At 40.0% G+C, this 27,474-nt stretch overlaps 1 protein-coding gene and 1 long non-coding RNA gene across 3 annotated transcripts in view; one reads left to right on the plus strand and one right to left on the minus strand.

The window, feature by feature from the left end:
* The window catches only part of LY96 (lymphocyte antigen 96), a 34,793-nt gene that overhangs the window by 5,551 nt on the left and 1,768 nt on the right, over positions 1-27,474 (plus strand). Inside the window, exons 2-3 of the mRNA XM_004011745.5 lie at positions 12,516-12,605; positions 17,390-17,518. Coding sequence (XP_004011794.3) covers positions 12,516-12,605; positions 17,390-17,518 — 219 coding nt within the window. The remainder of the gene's footprint in view (positions 1-12,515; positions 12,606-17,389; positions 17,519-27,474) is intronic.
* On the minus strand, positions 12,468-25,407 carry LOC121820338 (uncharacterized). 2 transcript variants are annotated; one of them, XR_006060836.1, is made up of 3 exons: positions 25,287-25,407; positions 24,203-24,325; positions 12,468-12,992 (listed from the first exon to the last, which is right to left on the minus strand). It is a non-coding gene; the product is annotated as an uncharacterized LOC121820338 (long non-coding RNA). The 2 variants fall into 2 exon arrangements; XR_006060835.1 differs by lacking the exon at positions 12,468-12,992 and adding an exon at positions 18,841-19,123.

Below are 27,474 nucleotides of genomic sequence, written 5' to 3' on the forward strand. Positions count from 1 at the left end.
GTCGGACACGGCTGAGCGACTTCACTTTCACTTTTCCCTTTCATGCCTTGGAGAAGGAAATGGCAACCCACTCCAGTGTTCTTGCCTGGAGAATCCCAGGGAAGGGGGAGCCTGGTGGGCTGCCGTCTATGGGGTCGCACAGAGTCGGACACGACTGAAGTGACTTAGCAGCAGTAGCAGCAGTAGCAGCATCCAACGGGCGGCAGAATGGAGGTTGTCTGGCTGAGTCTGAGGTAAGAGACTGATCCCAGCCTTTTCCCCTCTCCCTCGGAGGCCCTCTAGCCTACGCAGCCTTGGGCCAGAGTGAGAGGTGGGACCCAGGAACAGGCTGGTGGCTGTGTCCTGCCAGGCTCTGGAGTCCTCACCAAGGCCACGCACTGGCCAGGTCTAGGCCTTGAAGCAGCAGTGAACCTCTCCTGCATCCCCATCTCTGTGACCTTGTGGCAGCAGCCGTCTGCCTGGGATGCAGTCTGGGGAACTTGCCCCCTATGTTTGGGCGGCCTGAGGGCAGATTGGATTTTGGGCGTTTGCCTTCCTCAGTGATGATGGCTGGGCAGCATCCGGGGACCTGGCCCTGAGGGAGCCTGCAGCTGAGATTTGCCTCCTCTCAGCCAGGACTGGACTTCAGCGGGGTAGAAGTTGTCTGGGGATCTGGCCTCTCTTGTCAGGACAGAGGATCACATTCATTTGATGGAGGTTTGTAGGAACATGGTTACCTGACCTGAAGAGCAAAGGCTCTGACACCAAGACCTTTGCAACAACTACCCACAACCTTCCTTCTCTTTTCTTAGAAAAGGGCTTTCCTGAGAGCTTTCAGGGAATTGGGGTTTTTAAAGGCATGAGCCACCTGTCTCCTTGCATAGTCCTGCAGTAAACTTTTTTCTGCCCCAGACTCTGTTTTTGTATTTAGTTCAGTTCAGTCCAGTCGCTCAGTCGTGTCCGCCTATTTGCGACCCCATGGACTGCAGCATACAAGGCCTCCCTGTCCATCATCAACTCCCAGAGTTTACTCTAACTCGTGTCCATTGAGTCAGTGATGCCATCCAAACATCTCATCCTCTGTTGTCCCCTTCTCCTCCTGCCTTCAATCTTTCCCAGCATCAGGGTCTTTTCAAATAAGTCAGCTCTTTGCATCAGGTGGCCAAAGTATTGGAGTTTCAGCTTCAACATCAGTCCTTCCAATGAACACTCAGGACTGTTTTTGTATTATTTGGCCTCATTGTGCTTTGGGTGCATGGACTTGCATTTCAGTAACAGTAGGAAGGTTAACTATACATATCACCAGGATTCATCTATTATTCTACAGACTCAGCATTCCACTGGGAAGTCTAATAGCCATTTGGAGCTAGGACTTTTCATTTATACTCCTTTCCACATTTGTTTCTTCCAAAATCTTCCTCATGACATTATCCACCTAATTCCTTAGCCCCCAAAGCAGGGGTATCCCTAATTATCTCTTTCCCTTAACTTTCACATTTATCAATGATTCCATTTTCATTTTTCCCAGAACATATTTTAAAGCCAACTACTGTTTTTTTCTGCTGTGCTGCTTGGCTTGTGGAATCTTAGTTCCTCAACCAGGGATTGAATCCTGGCCACAGTAGTAAAAATACTGAGTTCTAACCACTGGTACATGTATGTGTTCAGCCGCTGGCCTGTCAGGGAATTCCCCAACTACCTTTTTTATAAATTTAATTTTTACTTTATATTGGGATATAATTGATGTACAATGCTTTGCTAGGTACAGCAAAGTAGTTTGGTTATACATATACAAATATTGATTCCTTTTCAATTTCTTTTCCCATATAGGTTATCACAGAATATTAAGTAGAATCCCCTGTATACAGCAGGCCCTGTTGATTATCTGTTTTATTTATAGAGTGTGTATATGTTAATCCCAAACTCCTAATTTATCTTTCCTTCCTACCTTTCCCGTTTGGTAATCATAAATTTGTTTCTGCAGTGTGTGAGTCTGTTTCTACTTTTTAAGTAAGTTCATTTGTATCGTTTTTTAAAATATTCCATATATAAGGGATATGGTATGATATTTGCCTTTCTCTGTCTGACTTACTTCACTTAGTATAATAAATCTCTTAAATCCATCCATGTTGCTGCAAATGGCATCGTCTCCTTCTTTCTTATGGCTGAGTCATAGTCCATTGTATTTATGTACCACATCTTCTTCATCCATTCCTCTGTCAGTGGTCATTTAGGTTGCTTCCATGTTGTGGCTACTGTAAATGATTAAAGCCGACCGTTTTTCACTGTCCACTTCTCACCACTTATGCCATCCTCATCTCTTTTCTCTGGCCTCTGCAACATCCTCTTAAACCGGCCTCTCTCCATTTTAATTCCTTCACCCATACAATCAGTTCTCACCATGGAGACCAGAGAGATCTTTTGAAAATGTAAATAAGTTACGTAAGACTATTTTGATCGCTTAAAACCCCCAGTGGCTTTTCACTACAGTTAGAATGAAATCCCAACTTTATACTAAGGCCTCTAAGACCCTTCAAGATGGCCCTGCCTACCTGTCTGATTCCTATGATTCCCACCCCCTATTATTTTCCATTTACATTGACCTATATTATTATTATGATCACTATTTGTATTACCAACATAAGCATAAAACTTACAATTAAATACATTCACATTGCTTTGCAACTATCACCAATTTTCAGAATTTTCATCATTCTAAACAGAAACTCTGTACCCATTAAAAAGTAACTCCCCGTTTCTTCCTCCGCTTAGTCCCTGATAACCTCTACTCTACTTTCTGTCTCTGTGAATTTGCCTATTATATGTATCTCATGAAACATTATTTGTATATATATGCATATATGTTTATTTTTGTGGTTTGAACATATCAAAGTCATTGCCACCACTGAATCTGCATTCCTGATCACAACGTCCACAGAGTTGGTTGCTTCCTGTCACTCACTTAAAGGATACTGTAGTTGAGGTATCTCTCCCCACTGCCACTCCCCCGACTTCTCTGTCCCTGCTCAGTCTCTCTCAGGGCCCTGTTAGATTTCTTTACTAGAATGTGCATTTATCAATTGTTCATTGTTTCTGTAGTGCCTAGAGCAATATTTGGTGCTAAGAAGTGAATAAGCACACATTTATTATTTACAGTAAGCTATGTGCCAGAGGCAAAATGAATAGAGCCTTCCCTCAAGGCTTGCACTCTTTTTACAAAGAAGAATGATGTGTGAGCAAATAACTGTAGTAAACATTTTGAATGACCATTCAAGGATGATCAAGTACTGTGAATGACAATGTGTTTGTGGCTGTTGGGCTGGGAAGATGTGGAGGAGTCAAGGAAGGTTTAACAGAATTGTTGATATTTGAGTATATACTGAAGGTATGTGAAGGAGTTTACAGACTGATGAGGACAAGGTCATGCCTGTCAGAAGGAACTGCATATTTATGTAATGGAAATCCTGCTAAAGGAGTAAAATGAAGTGCTGTGATAGTTCAACTCCAACCAATGCTTTCTCTCGTGATCTCCAGTAGTACTTACTGCCGACACTCAGCGTGGCACTGATTTTATTTCCTGTGCTAACTGCAGTTGCCTGGAATGTTAAGAAGGGTTCTAAGGCAGAGCTCAGGGGAAAAGTGCTACAATGGAATAGCAATGCTGATACATTTGCAGGGGAACCTGGAGGCTCTTATTCTATGCTGGACCTGGTCATTACTTTCTATATTTATTAAACCAAATGTAGAATTCTACCATAAACATGGTGACTTTAAAGTAATGAAACTATTTTACATTAGTTCCCAAACCTTTGCAAATAAATGAATCACTTATTATATACTGTTATGTGATTTTTTTTTTTTTTGAGTCTTACATCTAATTTTTTAAAAATGTATGGTGGTCTTGTCGTTCTAGAAAAATCTTAGGCTTCCTGATGTAAAGATTAAGCTTACACTTCTATACTCCACCCTGCCTTGTTGTGGTGCTGGCTCAATATTGAGCACCTATAGAGGTATTCTGACCATTTGTCTGATTGGATTGACTTGATGGTTTCATCATGATCAGACCAGCTTCAGACATTAGGAACCTTAACTGAAAGTGGAGAATTGCCCTTATGACAATTGGTCCTGGTGATTCACTGCTTTTAACTTGTTCCCAGCTTTACTCCAGGGTCTTGATTGACTTGCTCTGATGGTTTTCTACAAGCTTATCACTGAGAAAGAAGAGACACATTGCACTGTGCTTGGCAATGCATGTGAAAGTGCCCATGTTTCAATACCATGTCAACCTTTTCAATGGTAAGAAAGTGAATAAGTATACTAATTATGCAAACCTTCAAAAATCTAGGTGGAAAAGAAGACAATAAGGCACATAAGTCAATCAGTTAAGAGTTAACCACTATGAACAATTTATTATTTTGGTAAATATTCTTTTAGGTGTATAATAACATGTTAAAAACAGTAAAAATGGAATCATATTGGGTATATTGTTGGGTAACCAGCAGCTTTAAAACCTGATAGTATGCCACAAACATCTATATCATTAAATATCCTAAAAATTTATTTAAATGACTTTGAAAGTGAAAAGTGAAAGTGTTAGTCACTTAGTCTTGTCTGACTCTTTGTGACCCCATGGACTGTAGTCCACCAGGCTCTTCTGTCCATGGAATTCTCCAGTCAAGAATACTGGAGGGGGTGGCCATTTCCTTCTCCAGGGGATCTTCCCAACCCAGGGATCAAACCCGGGTCTTCTGTATTGCAGGTGGATTTTTTACCATTTGAGTCACCAGAGGTTTAATGACTTTACATTAATTCAATAAATATATGGACAGTATTTATTCAGTTGGGTTTCTCTGGTAGCTCAACAGTAAAGAACCCGGCTGCCAAAGCAGGAGATGTGGGTTTGATCCCTGGATTGGCAAGATCCCCTGGAGAAGGAAATGGTAATCCATCCAGTATTCTTGCCTGGGAAATCCCATGGACAGAAGAGCCTGGTAGACTACAGTCCATGGGGTCACAAAAGAATCGGACATGACTTAGTGACTGAGAATTAATATTTATTCACTCACCTCTGAGCATTTTTTAAAAACTTGAGATATAATTGATATATAACATTATAACAGTTTCACGTATACAATGTGATTTGATATCTGTATATACTGTGACATGAGCACCATGATAAATTTAGTTAGCATCCGTCACTTCACATAGTTGGCCTTCCCAGTTGGTGCTAGTGGTAAAGAACCCATCTGCCAATTCAGGAGACATAAGAGACACATGGGTTGGGAAGATCCCCTGGAGGAGGGCATGGCAACCCACTCCAGTATTCTTGTCTGGAGAATCCCCTGGACAGAGGAGCCAGTGGGCTACAGTTCATAGGATCGCAAAGAGTTGGGCATGACCGAAGTGACTTAGCACGCACACCTCACATAGGTTACCAAATCTTTTTTCTTATGCTGAAAACTTTTAAGATCTACCTTTTTTTTGAAATTCCATGGCAGTCCAGTGTTCAGGACTCAGCACTTTCATTGTGGTGACCCAGGTTCATCCCCTGGTTGGGGCACCAAGAATCTGAAAGCCACAAGCATGTTCCTCCCACAAACTCCCAAAAGATCTATTTTCTTAGTAACCTTTAAATATGCAAAATAGTATTATTAACTATAGCCACCATGCTGTACATTATATCCCCATTACTTACTTATTTTATTACTGAAGTTTGTACCTTTTGACCCCTTCCACTCATTTCTCCCACCTTCCACCCCCTGCTTCTGGCAACCACCAGTCTGTTTTCTGAGTTTGTTTTAGTGTGTTTTCTGTGTTTGTTTGTTTTTCAGATTCCACATAAAAGTGAAGTCATATAGTGTTTGTCTTTCTTTGTCTAATTTAGCATAATGCCCTCAAATTTCATCTATGTTGTTGCAGATTTGGGGTGTTTTTCTTTGGTCATAATTGTCCCAGGAATGAGCATCTTTCATCAAGTATTTGTCAACATCCATGATTTGGTGAAATGACTGTTAATATAGCTCATTCTGTGAGAATTTTATTGCAGGGAAAGTCAATTCATTGAATGAGAGATGTTAACATTAATTTTTAAGGGTTGCATTTAGGGGCAAATTAAATAAAACTGGTTTAGTCTCTTTCTCCTCCTCCTCGGTGCTTTTATAAGCTCTTCTTGAAATTTCTTATTTAGGAAGATTTGTTTATTAACTCATTCACTCATTCATGTATTCAATCACTTAACATTTACTAGAACTCTACTTGATGTGTATTTTCTATTTTTAACCAGTGGAACATACAAAAAGGAGAGTAGAGAAAAGAAGAGCAATGTAGAAAAGAACAGGTTAAAAAGTGTGAAAATGGAACAAGTAATTTTATGAAAATATATTTTGAGGAGTTCACCCATTTCCACACAATTTAATGTAGTTCACTACCTTCAAACTACATCTTAACAATATAAGGGCTTCCCAGGTGGCTCAGAGGTTAAAGCGTTGACCCTGGGTCAGGAAGATCCCCTGGAGAAGGAAATGGCAACCCACTCCAGTACTCTTGCCTGGAGAATCCCGTGGAGGGAGGAGCCTGGTAGGCTACAGTCCATGGGGTCCCAAAGAGTCGGACACGACTGAGTGATTTCACTTTCACTATAAGGGCACTAAAACACTAATCTATTTACATTATAGGGAATTTTTTTTTTGTATTTGTACAGAATTTTAAATTTTATTTTACTGTGGTAAGAACACTTTACCTGGGATCTACCCTCTTAAATTTTTGAGTGTACATTATTGTTGACTGTGGGCATGAAGTTGTATAGCAGATCTCTAGAGCTTAGTCACTTGCTTGACTGAAACTCTATGCCTGTGATTAGTTACTCCCCATTTCTCCTTCCCCTCAGACGCTGGCAACTACTAGCCACTCTCTGATTCTATGAATTTTACTGTTTTAGATACGTGGAATTATGCAGTATTTGTCCTTATGTGACTGGCTTATTTCCTTTTGCATAATGTCCTTGAGGTTCATTCATATTGTAGCATATTGCAAAATTTCCTTTTTTTAAGGAACATACCTCAACATAATAAAAGCTATATATGACAAACCCACAGCAAACATTATCCTCAATGGTGAAAAATTGAAAGCATTTCCCCTAAAGTCAGGAACAAGACAAGGGTGTCCACTTTCACCGCTACTATTCAACATAGTTCTGGAAGTTTTGGCCACAGCAATCAGAGCAGAAAAAGAAATAAAAGGAATCCAAATTGGAAAAGAAGAAGTAAAACTCTCACTGTTTGCAGATGACATGATCCTCTACATGGAAAACCCTAAAGACTCCACCAGAAAATTACTAGAGATCATCAATGACTATAGTAAAGTTGCAGGATATAAATCAACACACAGAAATCCCTTGCATTCCTATACACGAATAATGAGAAAGTAGAAAAAGAAATTAAGGAAACAATTCCATTCACCATTGCAACGAAAAGAATAAAATACTTAGGAATATATCTACCTAAAGAAACTAAAGACCTATATATAGAAAACTATAAAACACTGATGAAAGAAATCAAAGAGGACACTAATAGATGGAGAAATATACCATGTTCATGGATCAGAAGAATCAATATAGTGAAAATGAGTATACTACCCAAAGCAATTTACAAATTCAACGCAATCCCTATCAAGCTACCAGCCACATTCTTCACAGAACTAGAACAAATAATTTCACAATTTGTATGGAAATACAAAAAACCTCAAATAGCCAAAGCAATCTTGAGAAAGAAGAATGGAACTGGAGGAATCAACTTGCCTGACTTCAGGCTCTACTACAAAGCCACAGTCATCAAGACAGTATGGTACTGGCACAAAGACAGACATATAGATCAATGGAACAAAATAGAAAGCCCAGAGATAAATCCACACACATATGGACACCTTATCTTTGACAAAGGAGGCAAGAATATACAATGGAGTAAAGACAATCTCTTTAACAAGTGGTGCTGGGAAAACTGGTCAACCACTTGTAAAAGAATGAAACTAGATCACTTTCTAACACCCCACACAAAAATAAACTCAAAATGGATTAAAGATCTAAATGTAAGATCAGAAACTATAAAACTCCTAGAGGAGAACATAGGCAAAGCACTCTCTGACATAAATCACAGCAGGATCCTCTATGATCCACCTCCCAGAATTCTGGAAATAAAAGCAAAAATAAACAAATGGGATCTAACTAAAATTAAAAGCTTCTGCACAACAAAGGAAAATATAAGCAACGTGAAAAGACAGCCTTCTGAATGGGAGAAAATAATAGCAAATGAAGCAACTGACAAACAACTAATCTCAAAAATATACAAGCAACATATGCAGCTCAATTCCAGAAAAATAAACGACCCAATCAAAAAATGGGCCAAATAACTAAATAGACATTTCTCCAAAGAAGACATACGGATGGCTAACAAACACATGAAAAGATGCTCAACATCACTCATTATCAGAGAAATGCAAATCAAAACCACAATGAGGTACCACTTCACACCAGTCAGAATGGCTGCGATCCAAAAATCTGCAAGCAATAAATGCTGGAGAGGGTGTGGAGAAAAGGGAACCCTCCTACACTGTTGGTGGGAATGCAAACTAGTACAGCCACTATGGAGAACAGTGTGGAGATTCCTTAAAAAATTGCAAATAGAACTACCTTATGACCCAGCAATCCCACTGCTGGGCATACACACCGAGGAAACCAGAATTGAAAGAGACACATGTACCCCAATGTTCATCGCAGCACTGTTTATAATAGCCAGGACATGGAAACAACCTAGATGTCCATCAGCAGATGAATGGATAAGAAAGCTGTGGTACGTATACACAATGGAGTATTACTCAGCCATTAAAAAGAATTCATTTGAATCAGTTCTGATGAGATGGATGAAACTGGAGCCAATTATACAGAGTGAAGTAAGCCAGAAAGAAAAACACCAATACAGTATACTAACACATATATATGGAATTTAGGAAGATGGCAATGACGACCCTGTATGCAAGACAGGAAAAAAGACACAGATGTATATAATGGACTTTTGGACTCAGAGGGAGAGGGAGAGGGTGGGATGATTTGGGAGAATGGCATTCTAACATGTATACTATCATGTAAGAATTGAATCACCAGTCTATGTCTGACACAGGGTGCAGCATGCTTGGGGCTGGTGCATGGGGATGACCCAGAGAGATATTGTGGGGAGGGAGGTGGGAGGGGGGTTCATGTTTGGGAACGCATGTAAGAATTAAAGATTTTAAAATTTAAAAAATAAAAAAATAAAAAAAACCAAATAAATAAATAAAAAATAAAAAGATTAAATAGTATCCCATTGTATGTATATACCACATTTTCTTTATGCATACATCTGTCAATGGACATTTAGGTTGTTACCATACCTTGGATATTGTGAATAGTGCTACAATGAATGTAGAAATGCTAATGTCTCTTCAAGATCCTGATTTCAGTTATTTTGGTTAAGTACTCATTGGAAAAGACTCTGATGCTGGGAGGAATTGGGAGCAGGAGGAGATGGGGACAACAGAGGATGAGATGGCTGGATGGCATCACCGACTCGATGGACATGAGTTTGGGTAAACTCCGGGAGTTGGTGATGGACAGGGAGGTATGGCGTGCTGCGATTCATGGGGTCGCAAAGAGTCAGACACGACTGAGTGACTGAACAGAGCTGAACTGACTCAGAAGTAGGTTTCCTGGATCACATGGTAGTAATATTTTTAATTTTTTCTGAGGAATCTCCATACTATTTTTTATAGCAGTTGTATCATTTTGCATTCCTACAAGCAATGTGCAGACATTCCAGTTTCTCCACATCCTTTTCAACTCTTGTCATCTTTCTTTTCTTTTATTGATAGTAGCCAATCTGACTACTACCAAAACAAGAAAAGAGGTGCGAGGTGACATCTCTTTCTGGTTTCATGTTTTGCATTTTCCTGATGCTTAGTGACAAGCATTTTTTCATATACATATTGGTCATTTGCATATTTTCTTTGAAGAAATGTATATTCAAGTCCTTAGCTCATTTTAAAATCAGATGTTAGTTTCAATACAATTGAATTTTTGGAATTCCTTGTATATTTTGGAGATCCACACTTTATCAGATATATGGTTTGCAAGTATTTTCTCCCACTACATAGGGTGCCTTTTTACTCTGTTGATTGTTTCCTTTTCTGTACAGAAGATTTTTGGTTTGATATAGTCCCACTTGTTTATTTATATTTTTGCAGCCTTTGTTTTGGTGTCATATCCATTAAATCATTGTAAAATCCAATGTCATGAAGTTTTTCCCGTTTTCTTCTAGGGTTTTTATAGTTTTGAATCTTATGTTTAAGTCTTTAATCTCCTTTGAACTGGCTCTTGTTTGTGGTATAAGGTAAAGGTCCAGTTTCATTCTTTTGCATGTTTTCCCAGCACCATTTGTTGAAGAGACTTTCCTTTAAATATTGTGCATTTTTAGCATCCTTGTCAAAGATTTGTTTGCAGAATACATGTGGATTTATTTCTGGGTTCTCTGATAAGTTCCACTGGTCTATATGGCCATATTTTTTACACTATCGTACTATTTTGATTACTATAGCTTTGCTATATAGTTTGAAATCAGAAAATGTGATGCTTCCAGATTTGTTCCTCAAATTTAACATCCTTATGGTGCCATACATATGAATTTTAGAGTTGTTTTTTCTATTTCTGTAAAAAAATGTCATTGAGATTTTGATAGAAATGTATTGATTCTGTAGATTGCTTTGCATAAAATGGACATTCTAATAGCATTACTTCTTCTAAACAAGGAAGTGAAGTGAAAGTTGCTCAGTCATGCCTGACTCTTTGCCACCCCATGGACTGTAGCCTGTCAGCTCCTCTGCCATGGAATTCTCCAGGTCAAAATCCTGGAGTGGGTAGTCATTCCCTTCTCCAGAGGATCTTCCCAACCCAGGGATTGAACCCAGGTCTCCTGCATTGCAGGCAGATTCTTTACCAGGTGAGCCACAAGGGAAGCTCAATGAACATAAGATTTTTTTAAATTTGTTTGTGCCTTGTTTAATTTCTTTCATCAATGTTTTGTAGTTTTCAACACACAAGTCTTTTACCTTAAGTAAGTTTAATCCTGGATATTTTATAATCTTGGTGATAGTGTAAATGGGATTGTTTTCCTAATTTCCTTTTTGTATAGTTCATTATTAGTGTATAGAAATGCAACTGATATTTTGTATTTTGATATTGTATCCTGTAACTTTACTGAATTTTTTTATTAGTTCTGACAATTTTTAATGGAGTCTTTAGGGTTTTCTATATATAAAATTTGCCATCTGTAAACAGAAAATTTTACTTTTTCCTTTCTGGTGTGGATGCCTTTTATTTTTCTTATGTAATTCATCTGGCTAGGATTTGCAGTACTGTTGAGAGTGAGTATCCCTGTCTTGTTCCTGATCTTAGAGGAAAAACTTTCGATTTTTCATTGTTGGGTATGATATTAGCTATGAACTTTCCATATATAGCCTTCATTATGTTGAGGCCATTTCCTCTAATTAAAGTTTGTTGGGAGTTTTTATCATGAAAAGGTGTTGAATTTTGTTGTCTGTTGAGATGGTCATGTGGTTTTTATTCTTCAATCTATTAATGTGGCATATCGTTTAATTGATTTTTGTATGTTGGACTATCCTTTGCATCCCAGGTAAAAATGCCTTTTAGTCATGGTGTGTGATCCTCTTAATGCGCTATTGAATTCAATTTGCTAGTATTTTGTGAGGATTTTTGCATGTAAATTCATCAGGGATATTGGTTTATAATTTTCTTTTCTTGTGGTGTCTTTGTCTGGCTTTACAATGCTAGCCTTATAAAATGAGTTTGGAAGTGTGCCCTCTCCTTCATTTTTAGGGGGACAGTTTGAGAATTGGTGTTAATTCTGACCTAAATGTTTGGTAGAATTCTCCTGTGGAGACATCTGGCCCTGGACTTTTCTTTGGGAAATTTGCAGTTGCTGATTCAGTCTCCTTCCTAGTTCTAAGACTATTCAGACTTTCTTTATTTAGCCCTCTGGGGATCTCCTTGGAAAATTTGGGGCTCTAAATGCATAAACCATCTATTCCCTTCTGAGTGAAGTTGAGGGGTAGGGTATCTCTTCCTCATTATGCTAAGCCAGGAGCAGTGTCTCTGGTGAGAGATGTCTTGAACCTCACTACTGACTTGGTGAGTCTGGTTTTATATTCTCTGGGATGTAGGAAACTGTTGGTTGGTTTCCGATTTCTCACAAAGGGAAATTGTCTATAAATTGTTGCTGTATTGGTGTGTTTGTAGGGGGAAGGAAGACTTTATCTGCCACCTGGCTGACTTCACTCTTCTGGGGAGGATGATATTTTTAACTACTCTCAATTTTGCTCATTATGAAATTTTAATGGAAAAGGTAGTTTTTTGGGGGGACACTGATATTCAGAATACTTATTATAAATAACTTAAATTATTTTAATTTTATTGACATTTTCTTTATTTCATTTAGATAACTTGAAATTTCCTATTTCAATACGTTCTGAGCCCTGTATAACATTGAAGGGAAGCCGTGGAATACTCTATCTCTACTACATTCCAAGTAAGTCCAAAATTTTGTTCTTGTAGATCAATTAAAAGGGCTCCATAAATATCAGTGATAAATGATGAAGTTCTAAATGTATGTGTATTAGTTTTCTATTGCTATGTAACAAATTATCATAATCGTAATGGCTTAAAACAATACATATTCTTTATCTCACAGTCTTTGTGTGTCGGTAGTCTGGCCATGGCTTAGCTGTGTCAGCTTTAGAAGGTCTCCCCCAAGGCTGCAGTCACGATGTTGGCCAGGGTTTCTTCTGAAGGCTCAACTAGGAAAGAACCCACTTCTAAGCTCAGGTGGCTGTTGACAGTGTTCAGTTTCTGTCTGGCTGTTGGCCAGCTTTCAGTTCCTTGCTCTCTGGGCCTTTGCAACATAGCTTCTTGTGTCCTTGAAATTAACAAGGGGGACAGTTAGCTAACAAGATAGAAGTCACAGTCTTATACAGCCCAATGATGAAAGTGCCACCCCATTATCTTTGCTATTTTCTATTTTTTAGAATCAAGTCACTAGGCTTGCTCACACTCATGCGGAGGGATTATATATAATGGCATGGTAAAAATGGAAACAATTTGAAACTTCTAACCATCTACTACCTATATCCTTTGTCAGTTATTAGCTATTCAGCTGATAAGTAAAGTTGGGTTTTCATGAGTCAAAGATTTGTATATGAGCAATCCAGGACTTTTTTCCCTAAACGTGAACTTAAAAAAAAAAAATATGGTGATGATGATATGAAAAGGAGCAATGCTTTTTGCTTCGTTTTGTGGTATTTCTTCTTTTTCCTCTTTATGATTTTATTTGCTATCATCTTAGTAAAAGTTAATTGGATGATGGTGATAGCATTGGGCTGGATCTAAGGCTCCATGAAAATACACAAAACTTTCTTCCTGGGACTTCTTTGGTGGTCCAGAGGTTAAGAATCTGCCTGCCAATGCAGGAGATACGGGTGCGATCTCTGGTTGGTCAGGCAAGATCCCACAAGCCACTGTGAAACTAAGTCTGTGCACCACAACTACTGACTCTGTGCTCTAGAGCTTGTGAACCCGTATGCCTCTAGGGCCCATACTCTGCCACAAGAGAAGCCACTGCAATGAGAAGCCCCTGCTTGCCACAACTAGAGGAAGACCACGTGCAGCAGTGAAGACACAGCATAGCCAAAAAATCCCCCCAAACTAACTTCCATCCTTTCCTACCAGTCAGTTGTGGCCTGTAAAGATCCCAGGAAACTTCAGTTGTAATCATCGTCATTGTCATTATTGTTTTTCATCATCACCATTATCATTTACATCCTAGCTTATATTTGGAGTTTATACTTTAAAAAAGTGCTTTTATGTAAATAAGCTTAAGAAACATTTATTCCTGAGTTTAGTTCTCCAGCTTATAGGAAAAAGGGTAGTTGAGAATCCAGAAATGATAGACAATAAACTTATGTTTTAATTTTCCTGCATCTAATCATTTAACCTGTATCCTGACACTTTGTTTCTGCATTATTCATTTAAAAATACTGAGTAATTGTGTTGTTTATTTCAAATATTATGGTATGTACTGTAAATTCATTGATAAATAAGACATTCTCTTGACCTTCAAGAATCTCTCAGTGCAATAGGAGAGACAGAGCTGTAGATAATATATTACCATAAATGAAATGATAGCAGTAAGGCTTAGTGGTAGCACAGAGGAAAGAATAATGAACCGTTTGCTCTACTTTCTTAGCCAAGGGTGAAAGCAATAATCTAAACTTATTTTTTTACTGAAGTGTAGTTGATTTACAATATTATAGTAATTTCAGGTGTACAACATAGTGTTTCAGTACTTTTATAGATTATAATTCATTTAAAGTTATTACAAAGTAATAGCTATATTTCCCTGTGCTGTATGGTATATCCTTGTTGCTTATTTTACACATAGTAGCATGTATGCCTTAATCCCCTAACATAATCTACATTTTTGCCCAATGAAAGCCCTACAATTTCTTCCTCTTTTTCTCAGGTTTTGTTTTCTGGCCTTTGTGGTATTTGTGTGTGTTTGCAGAAGTGATTATTTACATAATGAATGACCTCATTTTCAAGTAAGCCCATTGCCCTTAGACACAGGAAACAGACCTTCCAGATCCAAGTAATAATAATACAACACAGTTTTACTTAGGGTTCTCTGAAACTCAGATACCAAGAAAGAATTAGACATACAAGGGATTTTTTGCAGGGTGTCGGGGTTGGGGAGGGAAATTCTTATGAACAGTAAAGGAAAGAGGAAGCCAGAGCAGGCAAGGAGAAGATTCAGATTGAGGTATTGGATTGGCCTCATAGTTTTGAAATGAGAGAGAAGAAAGGAGAATTTGGTAAGATGATCATCAGGTTAAAATGAATCCCTGAGACACCCTCAGCAAGGTAAGTGGGGAGCCTTCTGTGTGTCACACGTGTCCCATGACAGGCAGGAGTGGACTGGTTCTAGTGTTACCGTCGTTACAGGAGCAGACTGTGAGCATCTGGTCTCTGAATGAAAGTGCGGTAGCTGGAGGCTCTCTGCCTGCTGCCCTCCTCCTCATAGATTCTTTGGAAGGGAGTTTTGAGCAGTACACCTCCAAGGCCACCACAAATACTTTAATCATTTAGTAGATATGACATTTATGTGACATTATATTAATTCAGTAATTAAAGTATTATTTGGTCATATTTTTTATAATGCTTTCCTTTTATGACCCGGGTTTCCCTAGAATATACTAGAACATCTGTGTGAAATTGTGGGCCATATTAATAGAAATCAACCATATTTTTGTGGCCCTATCTCTGCTTAAATTCAGTAAGAGCTATAACCGTAATCTTGAACCAAAAATAGGTTAGGAATGGAAATCATTTATTTTAAGACTTTATAGCCTTGCTAATAGAATTGTGTGCCACTATTAACTAATTGACAAATACAGCTGGATCATACACCTTCCTCAAAGTTATTTCCAGAAGTTCCCAAAGTTGTCATAGGTGAGCTCAAAAACAGTCCTCTTTACCGAAACCCCAAGAGCCACCATGTCCCAGTCTCCCACTCCAATATCCATATTGATATCCCTGACCTGCTGAGGCACGCAAGTGATACTTCACTTCAACCATTGTTCACAGTGACCACAGTGAACTCTAACATGACCACAGTGATGTCTAAGGGCAAGACGCTTCTCAAGATGTAAAGTATTGAGATGTCAAAGTAACACTTTCTTTTTTGGAACGACTGAAGCCTAGAATCAGTGTGTTCCACACAGAAATGGAAGAAGGTTCTTTGTTCTGCATCATCATTGGATGCCATGCTACCATGTGCCTCTTTCTCAAGACATCCCCCATGAAAACTTCCATACACATTCAACTTCTATACACATTCCTGCTTTGAGAGAGGTTCAGGTCCAAGTGCATTGAGTGGACCATGAGGGCCACTATTTGAAACAGACTGTATGATGTTCTCCTTCTCTACATTTAACCCTGAAAGTAGAGAAATGGAGACAAACAAGGAAGTTTGCTGGTACTGTAGGCTCAGAGTAATGAGGACCTGCATTAAGATAGTGGTCCTGGGTTGGGAAGATCCCCTGGAGAAGGAAATGGCAATCCACTCCAGCACTCTTGCCTGGAAAATCCCGTGGACGGAGGAGCCTGATAGGCTACAGTCCATGGGGTCGCAAAGAGTCGGACACGACTGAGCAATAATTAATTAATTAATGGGGATGAAAGGAGGCCAGTAGAATTTGCCAGGGAGGCCAGGAGAATTTACCAGGATTAAGAATTCTAGTGCTGATTTGGTAATGAAGATGAGGAAATCAATTTGAGATCTATTGGGGGTGGTAATAAGTGACATTTGAGTAGAGATACTGAATGAAGACAGAGGACAGGTGCTCAAAAGAAAAGTTGAAACCAAACACAATGATTTAGAAGTTATTACCCTTTGTGGTATTTGAAGCTGGGGAGAGTGTGCAGTGTGAAATTCAGAAGCACTGAAGTTAGAACCCTAAGAAAAATGAGTCAATGGCAGCACCAACACCAAAGGAAGAACAGTGTTTTGAGAAAGGAGGTGACAGTTGTGTTAAGCATAGTCAAGTTCAAGGTAAAGATAGAATTTTTTTTTTTTTTTAACTACGACTGCAATGAGTCATGGTGACCTTATTAGGAAAATATTTTCCGCAAAGGAGTGGTTACGATACTTGTTTTCATTATAAAAGAGATTGTACATCTTGTCCAGTTGGGCCAACTGAATAACTTAGAAGAGATGAGCCAAATGCATTTCTTCCTGGAATTTTCCATGTTCATTGTTAATAAGGAGATTCTTAAGGAAATAATAAAAAGTTGATCTATTTAAGTTGTAATCAAAGGGTTCAATTTTATCCTCCAAGAAATCGTTCATCAAAACTACTAAAATGTGGGCATGAATTGATTATGATTATTGTTATTTCCTCTCCCTTCCCTTTCTTTTGAATCTCCTAGTGGAACTGTGACAACAATTGGAAATTTTGTATTTTCAGTTTGATCGTTTTCTCAAAAGTATAGATTCTTCTATTGTTTGGCATAGCACAGATAATTCTCACTGTGGAACATTCTATTTGATTACAATCGACTAGTGGGCCTCTCAGAACTACAGTTTTCTCATCTACAAAACAGGATAATGATATCTATATTACAAGTAGTTATGATGATTAAGTGAAATAATGTAGGAAATGCACAAGGCATATTTTAAGTATACAGTCAATGTTGGTTATTAAACATTTATTAAAAAATACCTTATTTGAAGGGCTAATGAATTTTTTTCTCTTTAAGGAAGAGATATAAGGAGCTTATACTTCAATATCTATCTATCTACTAAGCACATGAATTTCCCATTGCGCAAAGAAGTTATTTGCCGAGGATATGATGATGATTTTTCCTTTTGCAGAGCTCTGAAGGGAGGTAAGCATTCAATTCACATTACTGTCAGAATAGAATATAATGCCTTATGAGAGTGCTGTGAAAATTAAAAACTTTAAAAAAGTGAAGTTCCTTTTCTAATAATAATTCTTCATTTCCACCCGATGTTTTTCTTTTAACAGCTTAAACAACATTTTACAATTATGTTATTGGATTATTATTAAGATGACACTTATTTGGGTATGTTTGAAGAGATATTGAAATTTTTACCTTGTTTGGCCTAACATTGTATGTTTACCCTTTGTTATGGCTCTTGTTTTCTAAACATTGCATTCATTATTTTTCATAAAAACACGGTAGCTTTTTCTATGCAGTTACATTGATTCCTTCAATGTCTTTTCTCCCTCTTTTTCACCTGGAGTTATTCACAGGATCATAAAATTTCAGAGTTTAGGACCTTAAAGATCACTTATTGCAAACCTATGAATTTTTCCATAATAATTTTTAAGGTAGTATTTTAAATAGTTAAAAAATTCTATATATTATATTTTCACATTACTAAAAGTTGGAAAGCATAAACAATTAGAAAAGTCTACCCCAGGTTAGGGAACTAAGATCCCACAACACAGCAGCATGCCCCCTTCCGCAAACAAAATGTTTTTAAGTGAATCAATCTCTTGCTACACAAATGAAGCTTTAAGATAGCTTAACCATCTCTCCTCATCTCTAACTTGTCTGCCACCCCCACCCCACATACAGATTGTGAAACTGGCATTGTTATGAGTCTGGGTTCAGAGTATAAAGACCTGAGCCAGTGTCCCAGCTTTTCCGCTGACCAGCAATGTGGCCTTGGGTGTTATTTGACTTCTCTCAACCTCACTTCCCTCCTCTGAGAAATGGGGACAAGGAAACCAATTTTATGTGGCTTTAAGGATAAAATTAGGAATCTGTGTTTTAAAAAAATTTTAGTAGCGTGCTCAGTGTGAGAATTCAAGAATTATGGTGATTAAGTGTGTATTTTTGTTCCTGACTTTATAGTCCTGTCATTTTTATAAGGGAGGAAACCAATGTCTGCAGTGGTTCAGCAATGTGTCCTTGGTCTTTTGGAGATCTGGTAATGGAGTAGCCTCTAAGAACTGCTCTTCCACTGGACCATACTTTCTTTCTCTCTGAAAGAAATCCCTGGGAATTCTCTGGTGGTTGTGTGGTCAGCGCTCTGCACTTCTACTGCAGGTAGCATGCATTTGATCCCTGGTCAAGGAACCAAGGTTCCACAAGCTGCATGACATGGCCAAAACCCACCCCCTACCCACCCCGCAAAAAACACCAAAAAAGCAACAATGACAACAAAAAAGCGAAAGATATTCTCTTGGCAGATTACTGTTTAAAAAGTGTCCTTTTCTCTCATACAACAGTTTTACAATTACTTAATCTCTGTGGGATTATGTTAACATTTATATGAATTTTCAAAGTCTCACTTTTTTATGATTGAAGATGTATCAGACTCAACCCAGACTGCCTGCTTCTTCCCACTTGCCCTCCCTTCCTTCCACAAACATCTGCTGAACTTAGTCTGAGCAAATCATGATTTCAGTTGTGGTGATTCAAAGTCCATCCGTAGGTTCTCTTTCTTCGGGTTACCTTGTTCTGGGAAAGATAGTCATGGTAACAAATGTTACAATGAAATGTCATAAATGCTAATAGATTAGATGCTCTTTTAATTGCATAGTTATCAACTTACTGTGACAGGAGAACTCATGAGGCTTCAGAGACTATTTTATTAGAGTCTTAAATCTAAGAACCCTAGAGAGTAAGGAAAAAGGACATTCCCTGAGAAGAAATAGCATACGCAAACTTGTCTAGCCAGGAAAGAATATAGTTTATTTGGAGAGTAGCTTTTTCAAAAAAGTTTTTTATTTAATTATTTGGCTGCACTGGGTCTTAGTTGTGGCATGTGGAATCAACTTCCCTGACCAGGGATCAAACCCAGGGCCCCTGAATTGGAGTCTTAGCCATTGGACCACCAGGGAAGTCCCTGGAGAGTAGCTTTTTTGTAGCTCGAGCAGAATGTATTTGTGGGAAATTGGAGATGAGCCTAGAAAAGGGGCCAGGGTAGTGTAACTCATGGGTTAAATACCAGTCTGAATCTTGTTGTTAGTGGGTAGGGGTGACCCAACAAGATTTCCATTTTTGCAGATAACTAGTGTCCCTGTGGAACTGTTACCCACGATAAGAGGCTAGGCAGGAAATTCAGCAAATCTTCACTGGGGCCCTTGCTGCAGCCAGGGGAAGTGAAAATAAGTAACAAATTCCTTTGCTCACTCTCTGAGGAGGGGCCAGCTGGTTCCTTATATGAACTGAGAGTAGGAAGATACCCTGGAGAAAGAAACGGTTACCCACTCCAGTATTCTTGCTTGGAGAATTCCTGGACAAGAGGAGCCTGGGGGGCGGGGGGCGCTACAGTCCATTGGGTAGCAAAGAGATAGACATGACTGAGCACCTAACACACCGGGATAGGACAGAGGAGTTACTTAGGTAGTTTGCCTACTCCTTTGGTGGTGTTGAGTGCAGGGGACAAAAGTGCAATACCCTGTTTTTGCTCCCAACATCCTGTTTTTGCTCCTGGCTCTTCAGAAATGGCAGTTGGGTTTTTTGGCCTTTTTGTATCCTATTGTGCATAATTTGCCCCAACTGCGCATGCTTGCAATTATTTTTAGTCCCTTATAGTTTCTTTCTGTTTTGTTGCTAGAGGAGACATTTGTCCAGGTGTAGATACTATAGCAAAGGTTCCCAGGTCCCAGCCTGTCTCAGAAGGAGGTGGGTTTTGGTTGAGGTAAGAAACTTGGATGGAAGGAAATGCAGCTGGGAGGCTGTGTCAGGGACCATGAGGGAGGCCCTGGGAGTAAAGAGAAGGAGACAAAAGAGAGTATTTTGGGAGACAGGAATGGTGGGACTGCTGACTGATTTGATGTGGCAGGTAAACATCAAATAAACCAAGAATGGCTCCAGGGTGTTGATTGGATGGATAGACATGCCATGATTGGAAATGATGTGTGTTAAAAGGAAGGGACAGATTTTTAAAGAGAGAGATAGTGGGTTCTGGTTTGGCATGTTGGGCTCAAGGTAATTTGGGAACATTCAGATAAAGAAACTCACTTGGCAGCTAAGTACATGAGCCTAGAGATCAGGACATTCTGATTTAAGAAGCATTGATGCTATCAACAGACCTTCGAAATTTCACAAATCAAATGAGTAAGGAACATACTCAATGACTTGTTGTTGTTACAAAGGTCATACATTTTTAGGATGTGATACTTAGAGAATATGGGCAAGTGAATAAACTGTGGAAAATTCTTAAAGAGATGGGAATACCAGGCCACCTGATCTGCTTCTTGAGAAATCTGTATGCAGGTCAGGAAGCAACAGTCAGAACTGGACATGGAATGACAGACTGGTTCCAAATAGGAAAAGGAGTACGTCAAGGCTGTATATTGTCACCCTGCTTATTTAACTTATATGCAGAGTACATCAAGAAAACACTGGGCTGGAGGAAGCACAGGCTGGAATCAAGATTGCCGGGAGAAATATCAATAACCTCAGATATGCAGATGATACCACCCTTACGGCAGAAAGTGAAGAGGAACTAAAAAGCCTCTTGATGAAAGTGAAAGAGGAGAGTGAAAAGGTTGGCTTAAAGCTCAACATTCAGAAAACTAAGATCATGGCATCCAGTCCCATCACTTCATGGGAAATAGATGGGGAAACAGTGGAAACAGTGGCTGACTTTATTTTTCTGGGCTCCAAAATCACTGCAGACAGTGATTGCAGCCATGAAATTAAAAGATGCTTACTCCTTGGAAGGAAAGTTATGACCAGCCTAGACAGCATATTAAAAAGCAGAGACATTACTTTGCCAACAAAGGTCCGTCTAGTCAAGGCTATGATTTTTCCAGTGGTCACGTATGGATGTGAGAGCTGGACTGTGAAGAAAGCTGAGAGCCGAAGAATTGATGGTTTTGAACTGTGGTGCTGGAGAAGGCTCTTGCTAGTCCCTTGGATGAGAGGAGTTCCAACCAGTCCATCCTAAAGGAGATCAGTCCTGGGTGTTCACTGGAAGGACTGATGTTAAAGCTGAAACTCCAATACTTTGGCCACCTGATGCAAAGAGCTGACTCATTTGAAAAGACCCTGATGCTGGGAAAGATTGAGGGCAGGAGAGAAGGGGATGACAGAGGATGAGATGGTTGGATGGCATCACTGACTCAATGGACGTGGGTTTGTGTGGACTCCACGAGTTGGTGATGGCCAGGGAGGCTTGGTGTGCTGCGGTTCACGGGGTTGCAAAGAGTCGGACACGATTGAACAACTGATCTGAACTGAACTGGAGATAAAAATTACACATAATCTTTCCACTTCTTACACATAAATACACACACACGCCTTCATTTCTTTAAAAAACACATTTTTGAATAAATAAATGGATATTTCAAAGGCATTTTAAATTTAATGTCTGTTAGCCCTGTTTTCAGGATTTCACTAGGGTTTCTGTAACAAAGTACCAAGAATTGGATGGCTTAGAACAACAGATTATGGTCTAACAGCTCTGGAAGCTAGAAGTCAGAGACCGAGGTGTTGGCAGGATTGTGCTTCCCCTGAAGCCTCTTGGTTAGGAAGTATCTGCTCCAGGCCTCCCTCCTAGCTCAGAGGGCCTGAGGAGATTCTTGCCTTGTAGATGACCATCTTTCCCCTGTATCTCCTTGTGTGGTCTTCCCTCTATACATGTTGGTCTGCATGTCCAAATTACCCCTTTTTATAAGGACACTGCTGCTGCTGCTGCTAAGTCACTTCAGTCGTGTCCAACTCTGTGCGACCCCAGAGATGGCAGCCCACCAGGCTCCCCTGTTCCTGGGATTCTCCAGGCAAGGACACTGGAGTGGGTGGCCATTTCCTTCTCCAATGCATGAAAGTGAAAAGTGAAAGTGAAGTCTCTCAGTTGTATCTGACTCTTTGCGACCCCATGGACTGCAGCCTACCAGGCTCCTCTGTCCATGGGATTTTCCAGGCAAGAGTAATGGAGTGGGCTGCCATTGCCTTCTCCGTATAAGGACACAGTCATATTCAATTAGGACCCACCTTAATTACCTCATCTTAACTTGACCATCTGCAAAAATCCTATTTCCAAATAAGCCTGTGTTCAAGGTACTGGGGGTTTAGATTTGAATATCTGTTGAGGGGACACTTTGCAACCCATAACACCATCTGAGGCTTGGGTCCTATGTGCTGCATAGTTGCAGGGAAACCGGGACTGGACCACCAGTGAGCTAGGTGGATACCTTTTGGCAAGAGCAGAGAAGAGTCTAAGCTGAGGTTCTGTCTTCCTTTTCTCTGACTCTGCCTTGTTTCTGTCTTGGCTTCTTCAAGAGGCTTCACATTACCTCCCTATAAGAGGAGAATGGGAGATATGTCTTTCTTGGAAAGAAAAACAGTTGAAAAAGAGGGCTGCCCCACAGAAGAGGTTAGAGCTCCTTCTTCTCACCTGACCTGGTAGACATTCAGGCAAATTTCCCAAGTAGAAATTTGGGAGTTACTTTTTTTTTGGCTGCACCATACAGCATGCAGATTCTTAGTTCCCTGACCAGGGATCAAACCCATGCCCCCTGCAGTGGAAGCACGGGGTCTTAACCATCAGAAAAGTCCCTTGGGAGCTACTCTTGATTTCTTCCTCAAACTGTAGTCCCATCCATCACTCTCTCTTACAAAGTTGGCAGTGTTCACTTCACAAGCAGGGCCGTATACTCAGGAGGCCTTCACATTAAGGCTTTACTATTCTGGGATCGCAGTCTTGAGATTCTTAGCCATTTTATCTTTGAGTGTGTGTTTTGTATACAAAGTGTGATGGGACAGTGGTATATGTGCCCACCTACCCCGGACAGGTTCTTGGTTTCCTGCTGTTCACTGCCCTGTTAGCACCCTGGTCCCTTCTTGGCATCCCCCATCTTGTCCCATCTGGTGGCACCTGTTACCCTCTACCCCTGGTGGAGGCCTGGAGCTGGGAGGGTCAGGGTCAGGCACGGTGTCCTGCAGTGTCTGGGGTGAGGTATGCAGTGACCATCCCACCTGGACTGGCCGCACCATGGCACTGTTTAGTGGGTGACTAGATGAGGACCAGACAGTCTCCCCTACAGCAGGTAACTTATGGAGGTATTTTATGGAGGTTGCAAAGCCTTTGAGGGTCATGTGTGGGTCTGCAGGCTTGTGGTAGAGAAAGATGCCTGATTTGGCTTCCCTGCCCTCCTCTGGAGGAGAAGGCAATGGCATCCCACTCCAGTACTCTTGCCTGGAAAATCCCATGGACAGAGGAGCCTGGTAGGCTGCAGTCCATGGGGTCGCAAAGAGTCAGATACGACTGAGAGACTTCACTTTCACTTTTCACTTTCATGCACTGGAGAAGGAAATGGCAATCCACTCCAGTGTTCTTGCCTGGAGAATCCCAGGGACGGGGGAGCCTGGTGGGTTGCCGTCTATGGGGTCACACAGGGTCGGACACGACTGAACCGACTTAGCAGCAGCAGCAGCCCTCCCCTGGAGAATGAGGCATCTGGCAGCAGCAGGGGGATCCTGTCAACTAGTTGTCAGGCCCACAGTTTGCACAGGTTTCCCCTATTCTCACGCCATCTCCCATCATTATGGAGCAGCCCCTGGGTGCCTGCGAACTTCTACACTTACCTTGTGACTGGTGCAGAGAACATTGCCTCAGATTCTTCTATGCCTGGGGGACCTTCTCAACCTCCTTCTGAATTTGCTGAGTCTGGCTTGTAACAGTTTCTTCTGAACAGCTTCAGGCACTTCCTGGGGATGACCCATGAAATACAAATTGTGAAACTTCAGTGATTCTGCCTTGGAGTTAAATGCTCTGATATTTGTGTTTACAACTGACATTATACAATATAATGAGGAATGGTAAAATTCATGCTAATAATTTAAAATTTTGTTTTATTTTGAGTAGATTAAATAGCAAATTAAAACTATGGCAGTAACTGTAGTTAGCACTGCTGTGTGGTTTCTTTGTAAGTTGCTAAGAGAGTAGATCCTGAAAGCTCTTATCACAAGGGAAAAAAGACTATTTTTGGTTTTACGAGGTGATGAATTACTGTGGTAATTATTTAGCGCCGTGTGTAAGTTAAGTTGTTACGCTCTACACCATAAACTTCTGTGCTGTGTCAATTACATCTCAGTAAAACTGAAAGAAAAAAAGATTAAAAAACTATTGTGGCAAATTTAGAGGGAGAAAGACAGACTGTGAAAGGGGAAAAACTTCATATTTTAGTATCTTTAATGGATGTTTCCTCAGCTTTCTAAATAAGTGCCCCCTCCCATTTTCCTTCTTTTTTTAAAATATGTTTAGTTGGTTATTTGGCTGTGCTGGGTCTGTTGTAGCCTGTAGAATCTAGTTGCCTGACCAGGGATCAAATCAAACCTGGGCCCTTTACACTGGGAGTGGAGTCTTAGCCCCTAGACCATCAGGGAAGTCCCTGGGTCCCTATTTTCAGATTGTGCTTAGCCTTGCAAATTATGTAACTGGTCTTGGAGCCAGGTATGCAGGGACCAGGTAGTACCAAGAGCTGGAAATTCAGAAGTGACCAAAGCACAGCCCCTGTCCTCATGGAGTTTGTAGAGCAGTGGAGGAAATAAGATGGTCACTAAGTCATGAAAGAAGATAAAGATGAAAATGAAATAAGGTTCATTTTATAGTACGTGCTCTCAAGGAAAGCAGCAGGATAACTAGGTAGAGCGTGATGAAGGAGGTTACCTGGGGTGGAGGTCATGAGGGGTCTTTACCTCCTGTCTCTTCACCATTATCACTGCCTCCTGGGCTCTGACTGGTCTCGCTGACTTTCAGCGTCCCCTTAAATCCAGCTACTGCACAGTCATGTGGCTCAACTCTCTGAACAAAATCTGACTAATTCACACCCTTGGTTGCTTCCCCATCACCACCATTCTCTTCCCGTGGAGTCTGAGTCAATTCGTGCTAACTTCTTCAATTTTACTTCTTCGCACTCTTGCTGCTTCTTTGCTTTAATGACACTGAGCCCCTTTCAGGCATACTTGTAAACTATCAGAATATTGATTTTCACCTTCCTGCCTTTGCTCCTCTATTTCCAACCACCTGGAATATACCCCCTACTTACCTTCCCATCTTTTATGTCAGTTCAGTTGTCATAATAACATTAACACTAATGAGAATATTAATAACATCATTGATAATATTAATAACATCATCATTATTATTCACAAGATGGGGGTTGTAGAAAGGAGTAACATTTAATATTATAATAACATTTGAATGTTAATAATATTTAATGAGACATTGTTCTGAGCACTTACATGTATTAACTTCTATAGCTCTTCGTCTACAAAGAATGTCACCTGCCATATCAGTAAACAGAGGATATTGTGGCCATTAAGCCATCAGCCACTGCAGCTGCTCCCACCCCTTCCCTCTAAAGTAGACTGTGAGGGGATTGAGGATGGAGAGAACAAGATACTGGCCCATGATACTGGCCCTCAGATCTAGGGCATATCTGAGGTACATATCAGAGGAAAGATTCGATGAGCATCTTCCCATACATAGAAAAGTGCTAAATTCATGAACCTGAGATGTTCTTTAATAGGAACATGTAGATTTTCTTTAATAGGAATCTTTTGATGTTCCAACTACCTCAGCTTTTTTTTTTTTTGCAAGAATCCCTATGTATTCTGGCTCCTCCCTTATCTCTTTGGAGCAGTCCCTCTGAGCTATCTGAGAGGCTGTGTTCTGGGCTTAAGTCCTCAGTATGTCTACCGTATAAAATATAGTTCTCAACTATAGGTTGTGCATTTTTTTCACTCGACACCCTCAGTAATCTTATGAAATAGACATTATTATCCATTGTCATTTCGCTGAGGCACAGACAAGTTAAGTGACTTGCCCAAGGTCATATACCGAATAAGTAGAGGAGCTGGGATTAAAATTCAAGCAGGTCAGGCCCCAGAAGTATCACTCTTAGTCAAAAACTATCCTGCCTTCATCCTTACTGCATCTTCTCATTGCACAGTGAATTTGTACTGGTTTATTTGCATGTCTGTGTTCCAGGAGACTTTAACTCTTTGAGGGGAAGGATGGTATTGTACTAACCTTGTCTCCCCAGTCCCTGGTGCAGAGTAGGCTTTCAATAAATATTTGTTGAACGATTAAATTTGAATTTGATTAATCTTAAATGAAAGATCCTGAGATCATTAAGATATGGTCACTTTACTGAATTCAAGAGCCAATTTTCTCAATGTATGAGCACCCCTAATAAGAATACTCCCAGAAGCAAATAAATAAATCCTTATTTGGGAAAAAGAAGATATAGATGCAGACATTATTCAATCATTTGCTATTAAGGATTGTCTTTAGCCAACTCAGAGAACAGTAATCATTATAGTTTGCATTTGGCTATTTTTATTACTTTAAAAAGGATTTTTGGGGCTTTCCTGATGGCTCAGTGGTAAAGAATCTGCCTGCCAATGCAGGAGACACAGGTTCAGTTGTTGGTCCCAGAAGATCCCACATGCTTCAGCGCAACTAAACCTGTGCCCCACAACTATTGAGCCTATGTTCTAGAACCCATGTGCCACAGCTGCTAAGCCTGTGTGTGAATTACCGAAGCCTGCATGCTCTAGGGCCCATGCTCTACAATAAGAGAAACCACTGAAATGAGAAGCCCATGCACCACAGCTGGAGAGTAGCCCCCGCTTTACTGCAACTTGAGAAAAGCCTGTGCAGGAATGAAGACCCAGCACAGCCAAAGATAAAAACAAATAAATAAAAAAATTTTTAAAGATTTTTGGTCACTATTGCTTTTGTTAGAGATTCAAAGCATTTTTCTCTCTATCCCTGCTCTTTAAGTTCACTCCTTTGTTGTTTCTGACTGGATCAGTGGTTTTCCCCGAATTTCTGTTTCCTACAGCTTCTG

Source organism: Ovis aries, chromosome 9 (genome assembly GCF_016772045.2).
Source record: "Ovis aries strain OAR_USU_Benz2616 breed Rambouillet chromosome 9, ARS-UI_Ramb_v3.0, whole genome shotgun sequence".
NCBI lineage: Eukaryota > Metazoa > Chordata > Mammalia > Artiodactyla > Bovidae > Ovis > Ovis aries.